At 49.3% G+C, this 18,134-nt stretch overlaps 4 protein-coding genes across 7 annotated transcripts in view; 3 read left to right on the top strand and 1 right to left on the bottom strand.

The window, feature by feature from the left end:
* The window catches only part of LOC146010130 (uncharacterized), a 424,288-nt gene that overhangs the window by 152,805 nt on the left and 253,349 nt on the right, over window positions 1–18,134 (top strand). The gene's annotated exons all lie outside the window — the stretch shown is intronic.
* The window catches only part of LOC146010169 (uncharacterized), a 263,545-nt gene that overhangs the window by 107,263 nt on the left and 138,148 nt on the right, over window positions 1–18,134 (bottom strand). The gene's annotated exons all lie outside the window — the stretch shown is intronic.
* Window positions 1–18,134, top strand: part of LOC146010153 (uncharacterized) — a 360,112-nt gene that overhangs the window by 227,562 nt on the left and 114,416 nt on the right. The window lies entirely within an intron of this gene.
* LOC146010228 (uncharacterized) overlaps window positions 1–18,134 on the top strand; it is a 239,166-nt gene that overhangs the window by 160,472 nt on the left and 60,560 nt on the right. The window contains exons 2-5 of the mRNA XM_083151264.1: window positions 10,005–10,104; window positions 10,769–10,866; window positions 10,962–11,081; window positions 11,130–11,622. Of these exons, the coding sequence (XP_083007390.1) occupies window positions 10,056–10,104; window positions 10,769–10,866; window positions 10,962–11,081; window positions 11,130–11,622 (760 nt within the window). The 5' untranslated portion in view covers window positions 10,005–10,055. The remainder of the gene's footprint in view (window positions 1–10,004; window positions 10,105–10,768; window positions 10,867–10,961; window positions 11,082–11,129; window positions 11,623–18,134) is intronic.

Raw genomic sequence — 18,134 nt, 5'->3', positions numbered from 1 at the left:
TGCCGCGAATCGTGGGAGGGCGGGGTTCACAGGGGTTCCGGTGGGGGGTTGCCGCGAATTGCGGGAGGTGGGGGGTCACGGTGGGTGCCGCGAATCGCGGGAGGGGGGGTTGCGGGGGGGTGTGACGCGAATCGCCACAAGAAAAAATCAACACAGAAAGGTCAACACATGTAAATGTTGACATAAGTGTGCCACTTCATCGGTGTCCATGTTGACACATGACAATGAATATGAAAATATTCAAAAAATGAAATAAATCTTCAAAAACTCATGTCAACCTTTTTCATTGTCGACCATAGCCGTGCCAGTGTTTTGCATGTGCCATTTAATCCTGGGGCTGCCGCGAATCGCGGGGGGTGCCGCGATTTGCGGGAGGGGAGGGGGTGCCGCGAATCGCGGGAGAGCGGGGTTCATGGGGGTTCCGGTGGGGGGTTGCCGCGAATTGCGGGAGGGGGGGGGTCGCGGGGGGTGTGACGCGAATCGCCACAAGAAAAAAATCAACACAGAAAGGTCAACACATGTAAATGTTGACATAAGTGTGCCACTTCATTGGTGTCCATGTCGACACATGACAATGAATATGAAAATATTCAAAAAATTAAAAATAAATCTTCAAAAACTCATGTCAACCTTTTTCATTGTCGACCATAGCCATGTCAGTGTTTTGCATGTGCCATTTAATCCTGGGGCTGCTGCGAATTGCGGGGGGGGGGGGGGGGGTGCCGCGAATCGCGGGAGGGGGGTCGCAGGGGGGGTGCCGCCAATCGTGCAAGGGGGGGTCGCAGGGGTTTTTTTTTGCCGTGAATCGCGGGAGGGAGGTCGCAGGGGGGTGTTTTTTCCGCGAATCGGGGGGTCACGGGAGAGGGTTTGCCGCGATTCGCGGGAGGGGGGGTCGCGGGGTGGTGGTTATGCCGCGAATTGCGGGGGGTGCCGCGATTTGCGGGAGGGGGGGGGGGTTGCGGGGGGTGGGTGCCGCGAATCGCGGGAGAGCGGGGTTCCGGTGGGGGGTTGCCGCGAATTGCGGGAGGGGGGGGTCCCGGGGTGCCGCGAATCGCCGGAGGGGGGGTTGCGGGGGGTGTGACGCGAATCGCCACAAGAAAAAAATCAACACAGAAAGGTCAACACATGTAAATGTTGACATAAGTGTGGCACTTCATTGGTGTCCATGTCGACACATGAGAATGAATATGAAAATATTCAAAAAATGACAAAAAAACTTCAAAAACTCATGTCAACCTTTTTTATTGTCGACCATAGCCATGTCAGTGTTTTCCATGTGCAATTTAATTCTGGAGCTGCCGCGAATCACGGGGGGGTGCCGCGAATTGCGGGAGGGGGGGTCGCGGGGGTGGGTGCCGCGAATCGCGGGAGGGCGGGGTTCACAGGGGTTCCGGTGGGGGGGTTGCCGCGAATTGCGGGAGGTGGGGGGTCACGGGGGTGCCGCGAATCGCGGGAGGGGGGGTTGCGGGGGGGTGTGACGCGAATCGCCACAAGAAAAAATCAACACAGAAAGGTCAACACATGTAAATGTTGACATAAGTGTGCCACTTCATTGGTGTCCATGTCGACACATGACAATGAATATGAAAAAATTAAAAATAAATCTTCAAAAACTCATGTCAACCTTTTTCATTGTCGACCATAGCCATGTCAGTGTTTTGCATGTGCCATTTAATCCTGGGGCTGCTGCGAATTGCGCGGGGGGGGTGTGCCGCGAATCGCGGGAGGGGGGTGCCGCCAATCGTGCAAGGGGGGGTCGCGGGGGGTTCTTTTTGCCGCGAATCGCGGGAGGGAGGTCGCGGGGGGGGTGTGTTTTTTCCGCGAATCGGGGGGGTCACGGGGGAGGGTTTGCCGCGATTCGCGGGAGGGGGGGTCGCGGGGTGGTGGTTATGCCGCGAATTGCAGGAGGGGTCGTGGGGGGGTTCTTTTTGCAGCGAATCGCGGTAGGGGGGGTCGCGGGTGTTTTTGCCGCGAATCGCGGGAGGGGGGGCGCGTGGGGGGTTTTTTTTGCCGCAAATCGCGGGAGGGGGGCGCTCACCTGGTGGCTGTGGAGTAGCAGTGCTGGGCAACATGGGAAGTCAGTGGGTGTCTGGCACTGTCTGTGGGCTCACTGGGCTGGTTCTCTATCACATACCTCCCAACATGACCCTCTCCAGGAGGGACACAATGCTCTGTTTCTAGACTTCCCTTTAATGTATGATTGCCATCACCTGTTTTAAACAGGTTAATTTCTCAGAAAGGTGTTCAGCACAGATGAAGGCAATCACACATTAAGAGGAAAGTCCAGGAACAGAGCGTTATAGACACAGAGACCCACTTTGAGTGACAGATGTAGCCAAATATATAGGAGATGTATTTAAAATTTGTGTGGCTTTTGGAGCCTGTGCTATGCACAGGCTCAGTGTGTTCAATGTAACACGTGTGCTTTGAATGTATTTTAAAGGAAAAGTGCACTTACTGTAACTGCTGTGTCCCAGGTGAATCCAGAGTCCTGTGTGGGCTGCTGGGTCTCCCCCAAACTTTATCCTAAAAATGGAATGCTTTCCCAGACAGCCTCCAGGCTTGGAGCTGCAGAGAAAGTTAGCAGGGAACCTTAGCTTTCTAACAAGCCAAAAGGTTCCTTGGAGCTCCATGGGGCTCTCCGTCAGCAGGCAGGGGATCAGGGCTGCACATCTCTGGAGCTCACGTCTGGGCTAGAGGTGTTCAGCTGGTCCCCCGGCAGGCTCCTGGAAGTTTGTTTTGGAGGGAAACCTCACCCCTAGCCAGACAGACCAGCACCTGGGTGGTACCTGGCCCCCCAGGTGGGCTGTAGCTCAGAGGAGTAACCACTCCCCTCTGTCCATAGGGACAATGCTGACTGTACATGTGCCGATTGCATGCACGTCTCATGCACTTAAGTTGATTGGTTGAAGACCACAGGGTGGGCTTACCCCCTGTGGTAATGTGTATAGGAGTAGCATAAAAGGAGGGCTCTGCCCTGTGTAAAAATGTACATCTACCTGACTTGAATGCTGTAAACATCTGTCTGCTGTGCATCCTATGATAGGAGAAGAGATCTTTTCAGATCTATTGGCAAATAAACACCTTTCTGCCTTAAAAGGTCCACTTTCATCTTGCGACCAACAGAATTACCGCAATAATTCCGTTCTCCAGCCATTCTGGTTACAAGCATCCAGCATCTCCGAGTTCCGCTCTGCCAGCTACCAACGCAGAGGTCTGGTCCGGGACCAGTGGGGAACCAACAGACGCCAGTCGGAGGGATGGTGTCAGCAGCGTGTCGACGCACACACTCCAGCAGGTAGTTTTCAGGTGCCAGCGTTTGGGCCTGAGGAAGTATCTGTGGTACCAGGCGCCACGTAGGAGGAGTCTGGTGGTGGCAGTGATAACCTCGCCCACTGCATAGTGGGTGGAGTCAGTAACAGGCGGTTACTGACGGTAACAGGGAATCCCCTATTGGCCAGGTCCCGTGAGACCAGGAACCGTTATCTGTGGATCCGAAAGGCGTAGCCAGAGCGTAAGGGCAGGCGTCCGGCCACACCGGCGTATGTGTGAGGTTTGTGCAAGTAGGTGGAAACAGGGAGGTGAAGAGAAAGAGAGCAATCCCTGACTGGGAATCAAATTTGGGCTTCAGCAGAGAGAGATCTTTATCCTGGATCACCAGGGTGTTGGTTTTAAAAGCAGAATAATGAATGTATAGCTGTATGACTGAACTGTACAGGTTGTCAGTGCTCTATGGACAAGACTATATATTGAATAGAACTGGACCGGACTGGATACAACTGGACCGGACTGAATTCTGGATATGAAGAGGACTGGACTAGATACACCAGTGCTGTGGAGTCGGAGTCGAAGAGTCAGAGGAAATTTCACGTACCTGGAGTCGGGCTCGGAGTCGGCAAACAATGCACCGACTCCGAAAATTATAATTAATGACTTCTCTACTGTAAGAATAAAGACCAATGCATGCAGTGCCTCACGTAACCGCAAAACGAACACGTTAAGTGACTGTGAAAAAGCATGCTTTTCATGTGATTTCACTATATGGCACGCAACGCACAATTCGGAGCACCAATACTTATAAATGTATTCTCCCTTGTAGTTTACAACTTATTTCCAACGGTCAATAAGGTTTTCAATACGTCGTTGGTAGAAATCACCTGGTGTAGACTCGAAAAATTCATTCAACCAAGCTCTCCCACCATACGCACAACATCTTTTTACGCGGATGAAGATCTTGTTTCATGCGCGGGGTCATTTGTTTACCTTGGCTAAGCCATTCTTTACGCTGGTTCATATTGATGTACAGGCGCCATTTTTCGTCGCCAGAAATGATTCGGTAAAGAAATCCTTCCTTGTGTACATGAATTGAACGGTGACGAGCAAGCAAACCAGTGGAGATTGTGGCTCATTGATTTTTGTTGTTGTCACAAAGCATGCGGAACTCATGCTCCACACTTCTGAACCTTTCCTATTGAGTGAAGATTCTTCTCTATAGCTAGAAGAGCTTAGAAGGACTTGATGGAACAGCTTCTTGGATTCAACTGTTAGTGTTTATATTTATTTTAAAACCTGCTTGTCTGTATGAGGGTAGACATTTGTACATGTTTCTGGAAGAAACTGTCTATCCTAGGTTTTTAAGTGTGGTGCAAGGAATGTATCAATAACATTCGCATATTAATACAGGGGAGTCGGGGTCAGAGGTACCAGAAGTCGGTGTCGGAGTCGGGACATTTATCTACCGACTCCACAGCCCTGGATACAACTGGGCTGGATATGAATAGCACTGGACCGGTCTGGATACTGTATACCAGTGGTAGCCAACTCTAGTCCTCGAGAGCTACCAACAGTTTACACCAAGGTTTTTGCTAATTACTCACAGAGGAATTCAGGGGCAGATTTGTTAACCTCGGTGAGGTGATATACTGTCTGGTTTTTATCACCGGCCAATCAGCTCCTACCTGTGAAGTTACAGGCCTGGTTTGAAAAATGACAGGTAGGAGCTGATTGGCCAGTGATAAAAACCAGACACTTTATCACTTCACCGAGCTTAATAAATCTACCCCTCAGTGAGAATTCAAATGGAGAATGCTGAACCAATGCTAGTAGGGAGCTAAAGGGGTTACAGCAGTCTCTCAGGTGTCTAATTAGGGAGAGCTGACCATAATTTCACACACACAATGATTGCAGGCTGAATAAATCCAGGCAGAACACACTGAAGGACCATGCAGAATCAGGGGAACAGAAGAACAAACTCCCAGCTTCCTGACCATGGCATTCATATGTAATTGCATCCCATCAGAACTGTCTTGTAACCTGGTGGGACTGCCATGCTATGGAATCCTATTGTTATGTATCCCTCCTATTATCCCGAAAGATTGTAAGCTTGTGAGCAGGGCCCTCCTACCTCCATGTCCGTTTGTTTCTACCCAGTTTTTTTTATCACTGTTTTTTCCAATTGTAAAGCACAACAGAATATGCTGCGCTATATAAGACACTGCAAATAAATAATAATAAAATATCTACAATAATGACTATAAGATACATAGTTGCACCATAAGGTGGGTTCCATAATACATCTATACAGCCATCCTTATACAGAGGCTTAGAGGGGTGGGGTAGGGTTACTTACTGGGATCCATTGAGATTTAGAACTTCCTGTTCCTGTTGGCTGAGATCCTGATCCCATATGATTTGTCACTTATTTGTACTGCATAATGTTGTGTCGCTGTGTGACCTGATATTAGCCGTACAGGAGATGTAGTGCGGCACCACCTGCACTGTATAGTATAAGGGTAAGTTATATATATTTATACTAATGGGCATTAATTAGGCTGTTTTGATGGGGTTTTTTTTCACATCCAGTCACAGTTAAAACACACACAATACATTACAGCACACTTAGTAGATTAATTTAAATATCACTCCTTGAATTGTGTGTAAGTTATCAAAGTGTGATAAAGCTGAGCGAAACGCGCGTCTGCAACTACAGTGCAGACCGCCATCCCCTCCATTACAGTGCTCAGTAGGCAGCATCTGTAAGTGTTGTATACTCCAGATTGAGCACATGGCTAAGGATGTCCCATACTCTACATTGGTCTACAGTGAATGTTGAACAATGTTAATGTTCTTATTTTAAAAGTGGCTCACCATTGGATCTACTACCAGCGCTAGGGCTGTTGAGCCTGACTAGGGCCCTTATTCTGATCGGTGCGGATATTCCCGCATTCTTACAGAGCGGTCCGCACGCCACGGTGTTCTGCCGCGTGCGGCCATCGTCCGTAGAAACGCCCACGGGTCCTCCGCATTCGGACGGACTCACTCTTTAAGAACAGGGCGTGTTTACGGACGACATACAAACCATGCGTGTGCGGGAGAAACACTCCGATTCTGCACGGTATTACAGAGTATTACAGAGTATGCTCGGGAAAACCGCATCCGAACGGGAGCCAAGCGGTGCTACCGCACGTAAGCGGAGTATTTACGCCAAACAACCCACTATGATGTATATTCTGCAATACATCACATGACCCACTTATTCAATTACCTATCCTCATAAAAAACTTCTTATTTTGAATTGGAATCAATTAGATGCCAATATATCCTTACAAGCATGCCTAACACATGCATTGCACACATTAACCCTTACAGCAATTGAAGTGCAATGGTTTCAATTAAAGCACTGACAAGCGTCCTATTAGTGAGTAATGAGTAAAGGAGTCGATTCTATTGGGTTCAGGTGTTAATGCTTGTAGTCATTAGGCGTACGTTCGCCTACCGCATGAACGAGTGGTGTCCGCAAAGCAATAGTACACTTGTGGACACCGCACATTTCTTCCCTTTTTGATCGCGTGCATTCGGAGTGCTATCCGAATGTACGCCCCCCAACATAAGTGTACTCCCCCGTGTCCGCCCATGTTTCCGCCCCGTTTTGCCCACTTTGAAACTACGCCCATGTGTCATTCCGCATGACGCCCATAATACGCCCATATTTCCCGACTGATTGCGGGGAACAGTTTGGGACGGGATTTGGCCGAACTGGTACGGAGTCATGGCCTGGCACATGCGCGTTGCGTTCTCCACGCATGCGCAGACGGCGTAAAGACGCCATCCGAAAGTATGCGGTAAGGTACGCGTCAATCAGAATAAGGGCCTAGATGTTGGACTTGAAATGGATTAAAATAACCTTATGTAATAAACTCATGAGATTGATGGTTATATGCAGTCCATTTCTATTTGGTGCTGAGCAAGTATTTTGATCAACTTCCAACCTCCAGTTATACAGGATCCATCAGTTGACAATTAAATACATGGGTAATTTATGCCATTTTATGGGATCCCAGTGGTCAGAATCCCAGCGGTCACCATTGTGATGGTCACATTACCGGCTCATTAGGGTTATGTGGGAAGGGATGGATAGAGTTAGGTTACCAAAAGGGATGGCTTGGATTAAGCTGTAGAAGGGGTTTTTGGGATTTTAAATGGTGGTATTGTCACCATCTCTTTATCATACCTGCCCATCGTTACTAATGTCCTGGTCTCCCACCTGTCGCTGCTCCTCTCCTGCCCTCCCCCCGCCTGTCGCTGCTCCTCTCCTGCCCTCCCCCCGCCTGTCGCTGCTCCTCTCCTGCCCTCCCCCCGCCTGTCGCTGCTCCTCCTGCCCTCCCCCCGCCTGTCGCTGCTCCTCTCCTGCTCTCCCCCCGCCTGTCGCTGCTCCTCTCCTGCCCTCCCCCCGCCTGTCGCTGCTCCTCTCCTGCCCTCCCCCCGCCTGTCACTGCTCCTCTCCTGCCCTCCCCCCGCCTGTCGCTGCTCCTCTCCTGTCCTCCCCCGCCTGTCGCTGCTCCTCCTGCCCTCCTCCCGCCTGTCGCTGCTCCTCTCCTACCCTCTCCCCGCCTGTCGCTGCTCCTCTCCTGCCCTCCCTCTGCCTGTCGCTGCTCCTCTCCTGCCCTCCCTCTGCCTGTCGCTGCTCCTCTCCTGCCCTCCCCCGCCTGTCGCTGCTCCTCCTGCCCTCCCCCCGCCTGTCGCTGCTCCTCTCCTGCCCTCCCCTCGCCCATCGCTGCTCCTCTCCTGCCTTCCATCTGCCTGTCGCTGCTCCTCTCCTGCCCTCCCCCGCCTGTCGCTGCTCCTCTCCTGCCCTCCCCCGTCTGTCGTTGCTCCTCTCCGGCCCTCCCCCCGCCTGTCACTGCTCCTCTCCGGCGCTCCCCCCGCCTGTCACTGCTCCTCTCCTGCCCTCCCCCGCCTGTCACTGCTCCTCTCCTGCCCTCCCCCCGCCTGTCGCTGCACCTCTTCTGCCCTCCCCCCGCCTGTCGCTGCTCTTCTCCTGCCCTCCCCCCGACCTGTCGCTGCTCTTCTCCTGCCCTCCCCCCCACCTGTCGCTGATCTTCTCCTGCCCCCCCCCCCCTGCCGTCGCTGCTTCTCGCCTGAACCCCCCTGGCCCATCGCTGCTCCTCTTACCTGAGTAAGTGCAGTCTCTGTGGAGTGTTGGGCAGGAAAGCCAGGATGATGAGGATCCAGTACGATGTGTAGGAAATGTAGACCACGAGGGGGCAAATCAGGTGAGACATGGGGCAGTAACTTGTGAGAGCTTGGATCAGATTTGTGTGTTCTCAGTATAGGAGTAATCACTGCGTGCTCCCATAGTGATGGGATTATAGCAGCATAGAGAGACCATAGGTAAGGCTGGGATGTGCACAGGAGACAGGGATGGACTCATATGTGAGGGTACAGGATGGAGAGGACAGTTAGCACAGTAGGAAGTAGGCACTGATGTTAGTAGGGGGATGTGGGAGGGCTGAGAGATGCCTGAGCTGAGAGATGGCAGTGTGTTACTTTGTGGTGTTCGGGGGCTTATCGGTAGCAGTGGTGGATGGCAGTGTATGTAAGGAGGTCAGGAGTACAAGATGGCTGCCAACTATTGTCTATCTTGCGTACACCTAAGGAGGCATTGTGCTGCTTTAGTGGCCAGCCATGGCTTATTATACTCACATCAGTGAGGAGTGGGAAGAATATTGGGAACCACATGATGAGAGGCTGGGGTTTGGTGAAGCTGCGGCACTGATATGGGGTTTGGTGAAGCTGCGGCACTGATATATCAGCTTAGCGGGATGTGCACATTCAGTGGAGGCAGAAGGATGAGACTGTTGCCATACTAGAAGACTGGCACCTGTCATTCACAGTACCGCAGGCACCCAGGGAGAACCAGCACCACCAGACCCGATAACAAGGAGTTGGGCTTCAGTTTGCTTTGTGGAACTCCGCACGTAAGACCCAGGATTTGCACTGGATGGATGACCTGCTGGTTCTGCATGATAATAGCAGGAGAGCCTGGTTAGCTTTGGCAGAGAGGTGGGATCGTTGTTGCATAATCACACAGAATTCTGCTGATATGAGGGTTCTTCAGCAGAGAGGTTCTAGTAATGGAAGAGACCTTGCAGGTGATAAGGTGCTGATCTGGGGGTGATAAAAGTCTGTTCTAGAGATCAGAAATAAGTCATAGTCTACAGAAACAGCCAGTGGCCACCCCAATGTCTATAAGAGTCAGTCCATAGGGACTGTCCAAGAGCAGAGGTTATGTGCAATCACCCATTGTGAAGAACTATTCCAACCCCACCTCCTTGTCTGCTTCCAAACCTGGAGGTGTGAATGAGGTGGAGAGAACTGTGTGAGTGGGCTTCAGATGAGGCAGTGTCTGATTAGTTTGAGCCACGTTTTTGCTATTGCCAGAGGGGTGAGGTTGTTTAAGAGAAAGAAAACCTAGATGGAGGCTGGTTTGTTACAGGGTCTGCATTCCACCCTGCACAACTAAAGAGTTTTTAAAGTTATAGGAGAAGGGTGATGTGATATTTGTTTGCTGGGTTCCTGTAGTATTCTGAATTAGATTTTCATCTAAGGAGAGGAGGAGGGGAACCTGGACTTGGAGATAAATTCCCAACCAATAGAAGCTGAAGGTGAGAGAGATTTACATGTAAAAATAAAGTGATAGTAAGATGTGTGATTTATTTAATTAGGGGGAAGATCTGTGTGATATTACAGTGGAGGATATAGAGGGAGAAGAAGAGATGGATCAGCAGTGTAAGGAGGAGGAAATCCCTACAGACACCAGCACAGGTGAGTTATAATCACATATATATATATACACACCTGGTGATCCCTCGGGTCTGCACAACCTAGAGATGTCTGTGTACATTACCATATCCCTCATGTTCCTGCCTCTCCTATAGCACAGAAGCAATGGCACATTTATCAATGATGACAATGATGGTTCATTTAGTAGAATTGGACGGTATCTTTTACGTGTTCTAATTAACTAGCTACTAGTATGTAGTGTAATTATTCCTGTATAACAAGGCTTTTTTATTTTTTTGCGTTTGAACTATTGGAGCTCTGGAAAGAGTTGATTGGAAGCCATTCAGGATCAGGGGTCTCAGCAAGATATATGGAAAGAGATACATAGAAATGTTGGTAATGTCACCTTGTAGACTACGGGATTCATGACCATTTTACTGGAGATAATCTGATATGTACACATGTAGTGTGTATTTAACCACTCTGTATCCCCTGCAGATAGAGCCAGTAACAGAGATACCCCAGAGAGATGTCCCCGTCCTCTGTATTCCCAGGATAATCACATATATACAATGTCCTCAGTCACTGCGTGTCTCCTACAGATGGGCCCAGTAACCGAGATATCCCAGAGAGATGTCCCCGTCCTCTGTATTCCCAGGATAATCACATATATACCATGTCCTCAGTCACTGTGTGTCTCCTACAGATGGGCCCAGTAACGGAGATGCCCCAGAGAGATGTCCCCGTCCTCCGTATTGCCAGCACTTTACAGAGGAGACTTACAGGACCCCACAGGAGGATCAGGTAGGTGGGATACACCAAAGTGAGTTTTCACTACATGATCTGTAGAGAAGCTGTGTGTGTGTCTCATACACTAATATTTTACTGTTCTTATTTAGGGTGGAGGCCTGATTGATATTAAGGTAGAAGATACAGAAGGAGAAGAAGAGACGGATGTGACTGACATTAAGACTGAAGATACAGAGGGAGAAGAAGAGACATATGTGACTGACATTAAGGTAGAAGATACAGAAGGAGAAGAAGATACGTATGTGATTGATATTAAGGTAGAAGATACAGTGGGAGAAGAAGATACGTATGTGACTGACATTAAGGTAGAAGATACAGAAGGAGAAGTTACGTATGTGACTGATATTAAGGTAGAAGATGGAGAAGAAGAGACGGATGTGACTGACATTAAGGTAGAAGATACAGAAAGAGAAGAAGAGACGGATGTGACTGATATGAAGGTAGAAGATACAGAGGGAGAAGAGACGGATGTGACTGATATTAAGGCTGAAGATACAGAGGGAGAAGAGACGGATGTGACCGAAATTAAGGCAGAAGATACAGAGGGAGAAGAGACGGATGTGACTGATATTAAGGCAGAAGATACAGAAGGAGAAGATACATATGTGACTGATATTAAGGCAGAAGATACAGACGGAGAAGAGACGGATGTGACTGATATTAAGGCAGAAGATACAGAAGGAGAAGAGATGGATGTGAGGAGTGATCAGCAGTGTAAGGAGGAGGAAATCCCCACAGATACCAGCACAGGTGAGGAATAATCGCTTATTACAGAGAGTCACATATTCTCCTTGTTCTATCACTACAGCAGCCTCCTATCCTACACCAGACATGTCCAAACTATGGCCCTCCAGCTGTTGTGAAAATACACAATCCAGCATGCCTTGCAATAGTTTTAGCATTCCCTAAAAAGCAAAACTGTGGCAAGGCATGATGGTATTTGTAGTTTTGTAATGGCTAGAGGGCCATGGTTTGGACATGCCACTCCTGCACCCTCCTCTGTCAGTACAGACTAATGAGGGGAATGTATCTGCCCAGTGGGAGAGGGGGTTGGCAGGGGAGGGAGACACGAGCCATCAGCCCCTATTATTATCCTCTTCTTTTCCTGCGCATTCAATCATTGTCTGCTACCAGAACAGAGATCTGACCAATCCCCCCCCATGTTCTCCAGTGACTCGCCTACATCATCAGTAGAAGGGACGGGAATAATAGCAGTATACAGGTTACAATGGTATGGAAGGTCATGTGGCATTACCTATAGTTCTCTCTGTTGTGTTACCCATGACCCTCTCTGTGCACCACTACATGGGGTATTACCCTACTATGTAGCCTAATGGGCTCACACAACGGGGTTTTGGCTTTAGGTAGCCCGATGTGCAAGTCACGGATCTCTGACTGTGGTCCAAGGTATGGGTAAGTGGGTATGAAGGGATTGTGGGCAGAGACTGGTTGTGGGGCATATTATAGCGTAGGTAATGGGATTAGGTCAGAACCAGATGGGCCGTACAATACTAGGGGACAGCCAGAATCAGGTCAGAGAACAGCAAGAGGTCACACTGGGAAGTCACTGAGAGTAGTATCATAGGAGTAAGCAAAGACTTGTCAGATGGACCAGAGCAGAACACAGGGACTAACAGCGGGACTATTACAGAATGGACTCCGTAGTACAGGAGGTAAGCCTAAACCTCTGCCACTGGCTAGTGCCTACAGATGTCCTACTGTGGGAGAGGTACTAATGTGGCACCAACATGAAGATACATGTTTGGCACCTGTCCCTATAACTCTTTCACGGAGCACCACACACCTCTCTGCTGCCACCAGGGAAGGAGGCAGAGCTGCCTATACTGGCACCAGAAAGGGGAGGCACTGGGCAGATGGGAGACAGAAGGATGAAATGGTTGCCATACTTGGACTGGCACCTGTCATCCACAGTACCGCAATTGCCCTGGGAGAACCAGCACCACCAGACCCTGTATCGGGGAGTTGGGCTTCAGTTTGCTGGCTTAGAGCCACAAAGCCCTGACCACTTTTGGTTGCTATGTACATAAGACCCAGGATTTGCACTGGATGGATGACCTGCTGGTTCTGCATGATAACAGCAGGAGAGGCTGGTTAGCCTGTGATCAGCATTATCAAGTGGATAACTGTTACCAGGATTACCTTGTATCAAGCCTACCTGTTCCTAATCCTGTTGGGGCACCAAGAGACTGGTGTGTGCAGCTAGGATGGTGTGGTACGGAACCTCTGCTAAGCTGGGGTGCTGGGCTGTCACCTGCTCTTCAGTGCAGCTCTTACCAAATGTTACCAGTTTGGCTAAACCAGAGATGCCAGCTTGCCCTTAGGATCAGTTTTGGGGCATCCCTTATGCCTTTCCTTTAAGCACTGTTGTTCTCATTCCTGAATATTGTTTTATTCCCTCTCCCCTGTTCTTTATGTAACGTGCGTGGGTGAATGCAATCAGCAGTGGTGGGCAGAGCCCTCAGCCGGAACCGCTGTTTCGGACGGCCACGGCAGAACCCTACACTCACTCCATTGGCCTTCTCGGGCAGGTGACCATAGATTGCAATGTGTTAGGCTTCTCCTTTAGTCGCCGCGTTCGAAGGAGTGAGTGATGCCCGCTCTGACCCCGATGTAACCAGGTTTTAGGATGGTACAAATCTATGGCGACCATCAAAGACAGGACCAAGAGGATGATCTAACTAACAGGGCCTAGTTCAACTGAACACCCTGGCTAACGGCACCAGGCCAAGGACGGGGAGTGTGACCAAGTCACATGCACCGGACCAACTAATAACGGGGTGCCACCACCCGTAGAAGTAAAGCGATAAGGAACTAGGCTCCACTGGAGCACTTACGTGACCTGGACCGAACCCTCCCGCAGCACAGGATGGTAATGTGCACACCGGGAGAGACTTGGCAGGACTGGATGGAAATACACTGACCAAGACGGAACCGGATAAAGACTGGACCAGGACAGGACCAAGACTGCAAAAGACAGAGTTGGGTAATCTTCCGCACAGGATCAATCGTTATTGTACTTATATGAATAGAGACCCCCTATTATCGAAATGATTGGATGATACCTTATTTCATTCAGGGGTGTGCTACCACTGACACGGAAAGATGTATCAGAATTCAGAGAAAGAGAACGTGTGTCCTGTTGTGGTGCACCATAAAGAATTAATTAGAGCCAATAAAAAGTAACTTTTAATTGATTTGTTTAAAACTGCGAAATATAAAACCAAAACACCAAGATTGACAAACAAAGTGAAAAATAGTGCGTGTTTAAAAACAGCACATGTGGGGGCTTGTGTGTCTTCAATCAGTCTTTTAATTAATGTATTCTTGTTGTGTTGCGTCTTATTTGAAACCATATCTGTTCCAAGTGTGGGACAATTCCTCTTATAACACTTGTTGCTGTTTCGAGAAACACTGTTGTTACTTAATTAGGTGACATTGTCTCAATGATTTGCATACTCCTACTACCTGTTTGTGCAATGATTTATATGGTTGACAGTGTGTCGACACTTCTGTGTAGTGGTCAAAACAGAGGGTCTGTATATAACCTTACAGTAGTACATTCCCTGGGTAATAAGATGCTATATGCTAGGGGACTAACTGTGTCCGTTGGTACCGTTATGCTGTGTCGACACTTCCGTGTCGATGGTGCTTGTTGATCGGTCACTGAGCTGGTGCAGACACTCAAACATAAAGGGATATTTAATTTGTATATATTATGCTGCCATATAGATATAAATGAACAGACAATTTACTATATCCCAATAAGAAGATTTATTCTATGCATGTCGATCTGTCTGCAAGTTTATCACATACATGAGATTAGTGATTGTGTTAATATGTCAACGGTAGAATAGAAATAATGATTCTACTTTTACAGGGTAGCGGAGTTTTCAATCATGTAATGGTACTGTGGCTTAATAGAAAAAATGAGTAATAATAATGGCAAGTGGTATTATTACTATCGGACTATTGGTTTGGCTCTTGCTGCACTGTTATGTATGTGCAGACCTTCATCAAAGCCGCAATATCAAAGATCTGTAAGCTGCAGATTTATAGTGGGTAAATCAGCGCTAATGTCTGCTGCGCTATAATGTATGTGCAGACATTCACCAAAGCCGCAGTGTCACAGATCTATAAGCTACAGAATTACAGTGGGTGACATTCACCAAAGCCGCACTTTTACTGATCTGTAAGCCACAGAATTGCAATGGGTAAGACTGTGCTAATATCTAGCGTGTCTGCCCATAGTATCAATGACTCTGGTAATACAGCGTATATGCGCTGCTATCAAGGCGTGCTGATAGACGCAATATAGACTGCCAGGTTTGTAGACATTTACAGCCCTAAGAAGGGCTAGCATAGATAGACGCTGTGAAGGAATTGCATTGGCGATAAGTGAATTGTGACATCCTCTACTCCACAGTAATTAATGTACATTTTAGCCCTATTGTTCCCTATGTATGTCTGTATTTCCCAGGACTTTATTCATGTAAGCCCCAATTGCGTATTACTTAAATATTGTAACTGTGTATGTGGAGACAAATGGTCCGGCTAGAAGCGACCAAATGCTTAGATTAGAATCTGTTCAGTTTGTGTATAGTTTTTGGTTCAGGGATCAAAGGACCTCTTTATAGGCTGTTTAGTAACAGAGACAGATAGTGGCAGAGACATACACTTCCCCCCCAAATAACAAGAGGCTAAGGATGGATAACACCAGGGTCAGTCTCCAGAGAAGAGATCTGTTTACATGAAGGTGTGAAATCCCTCACATACACAAGCTTCAAAGCCAGATGAAGGGAGTGAGTTAATCAGCCCCTGGACAGGTAATAGGAGACCCTGTTATATTCATACAACTGCACCCAGCATAGGAAGGGTTAAGAATTCCTGAGGGAGGGGGAGAGGGGTGCCTTTGGGATGTAAGTTGGTGTTTGCAGGAAGAGAGGGGAGAGATGTGAATGAGAGCTGAAGGAGAAGAGAGGAGGAAGGAGGTTAGTCGCAGTCTTAAGGTTCAGAGGTATGCTCTACCTGTGTCTTGTGGAACGCCTCATCCTCGCTTCTGTGGAGTTGCCAGTGTTTTGTGGACTTATACAGTTTTCTGCTATCACAGCTGTGTGGACAAGTGATAGTTTGCCCTGTGGAACTGATCTGGGACTGTGACTATACAAGGACTGTCTGTTTGGGCCTGCTACCTGAATATCTTTCTACTCTGCAATTTACCTTTGCCACTGTTTATTGTCTATTTGTGCGTGCTGTGGAAAATAAACCATTCTTCTGGTTTCATCTGCTCGGTGTCTGAGTGATTGAGGAACTCGTACCCTCACATTTGGCGGCAGCGGCGGGACCACTCAGACACCAACCTTCGAGCAACGAGTCATAAACACCTCAGGGAATGGATCCAGCACCACTATGCTACCGATACAGCAAAAAGGATCAACTGCAGGATCTGTGCCGTACGAGGCAGATTGAGTTTGAGGCATTGGACACCAGAGCAGCATTAATGGCAAAGCTGGCACAATGGGACCAAGAACACCCTGGACAGGAGGACGATGAGGACCCCGTCCTAGAGCGGAACGAGGTGCAGGGGGCCAACAGGACAAATGCTTCAGGGGCTGCGCTGCCTGTTGGAAATGCAGATCAGTTGCAGGACTTGCTGGCAGCTCTGGGACAAGGAGCCTCAGTTTTGGGAGCTGCATTGGGGTTGCAGTCCTCTATACCCACTACGGCAGCATCAGTAAGCCAGGTGGCCAGGCTGAGATATAATGACATCCCACCTTTTGATGATGCCGGTTCGGATATTGATACCCATTTGCAGATGTTTGAATCTGTTATGACTTTGCATGGAATTGAGGCAGCAGAGTGGCCTCGATTTCTGTTCCCCAGTCTGAGAGGAAGGGCTCTGGAAGCATTCCATGCCCTGAGCCCAGAGCAGGTGCTGGTATATGAGGAGGTACGAAGTGTCCTGCTTGCTAGATATGCGGTGACTGCTGAATCATACCGTGTGAAGTTTCGCACCATAACCCGAAAAGGCGATTCTTCATTTACAGAGTTTAATAACCTGTTGCGGAGGAACTGTGATAAGTGGCTGTCCGTGAAGCAGGCCCTTACTGTAAAAGATATTAAAAATGCTTTTATCTTGGAGCAGCTGCTGAACAAGATGCCTCTTGAGATCAGAGAATGGGTAGCAGATCGGACCCCTACCACCCCCGAGAAAGCGGCACAACTAGCGGACGAGTTCACAGCTAACAGGCCTCGGTGGAGAGGGGCCAACATCGAGGAAAAGACTAATCTCCGACGGGCCCAGCCAGATCGGGATCTACCGGCGGCCCCCCAACGCCCAGCTCCACAGCCCCCCAACCCCCGGCCTTGGGGACCCGAGCTACCAGGAGCCCGTCGCTGCTACAACTGTGACAAGGTGGGTCATGTCCGCCGAGATTGCCCCCGGGGAAGAGGACCATTTCCAGGTGCCCGACATGCCTTGCCTCGAGTAGCTGTGTGCCAGGAACCATCATTTGGGGGAGGGGGAGGGGAGTACTGTCCTGATGCGCCAGAGGCGGAGGAAGTAGTATACCAGGTGGAGGTGGTAGCAGCTATTGGAAAAGCCACCCCGGATAACATGAAGCCACATCTACAGCCTGTAAAAGTTAATGGGAAGGAACTGCAGGGGTTAAGAGATTCGGGTGCCTCCATCACCCTTATCCGCCCAGAATTAATCCCCCCCTGCCAACTACTGAAGCAACGGAAAATTAAGATCTCCATGGCAGGGGGGCAGATCACTGTCATCCCCATGGCCCGGGTACACTTGGATTGGGGTCAGGACTCTGGGGAAGTGAACGTGGGACTTCTGGAAGGGCTCCCCACCCATGTTATTCTAGGAAATGATTTGGGTGGTGGATTGGCCAGTTGTTTCGTGGGAGCTATCACCCGGAGCCAGTCACAGGCTGGAGAGATAGCACCTGAGGGCCCTCTCCCGCCAGCACCAGGAATTACTGCTACAGCCCCTGAGCCACCGCCGGTGAGTAACATGGTACCAGACTTGCTTGACTGTGACGTGAATCTGGGGGAGGTAGATAGAGTGGAATTTAGGGAAGCCCAACAAACAGATCCGTCCCTAGCTAGCCTCCGCAGGGCAGCAGGACGGAGTGATTGGGGAACTCAGGAGGATCGCATTCAGTGGGAGGAGGGGAGACTGTACAGGGTGCCAGCAAAAGCAGACCCATTAGAGCCCGAAGTCCCTAGGAAAC

The sequence above is a fragment of the Crinia signifera genome, chromosome 6, assembly GCF_055691185.1.
Source record: "Crinia signifera chromosome 6, ASM5569118v1, whole genome shotgun sequence".
Lineage (NCBI taxonomy): Eukaryota > Metazoa > Chordata > Amphibia > Anura > Myobatrachidae > Crinia > Crinia signifera.
Note: the sequence above shows the minus strand (reverse complement) of the source record. Positions and strands in the feature narration are given on the sequence as shown.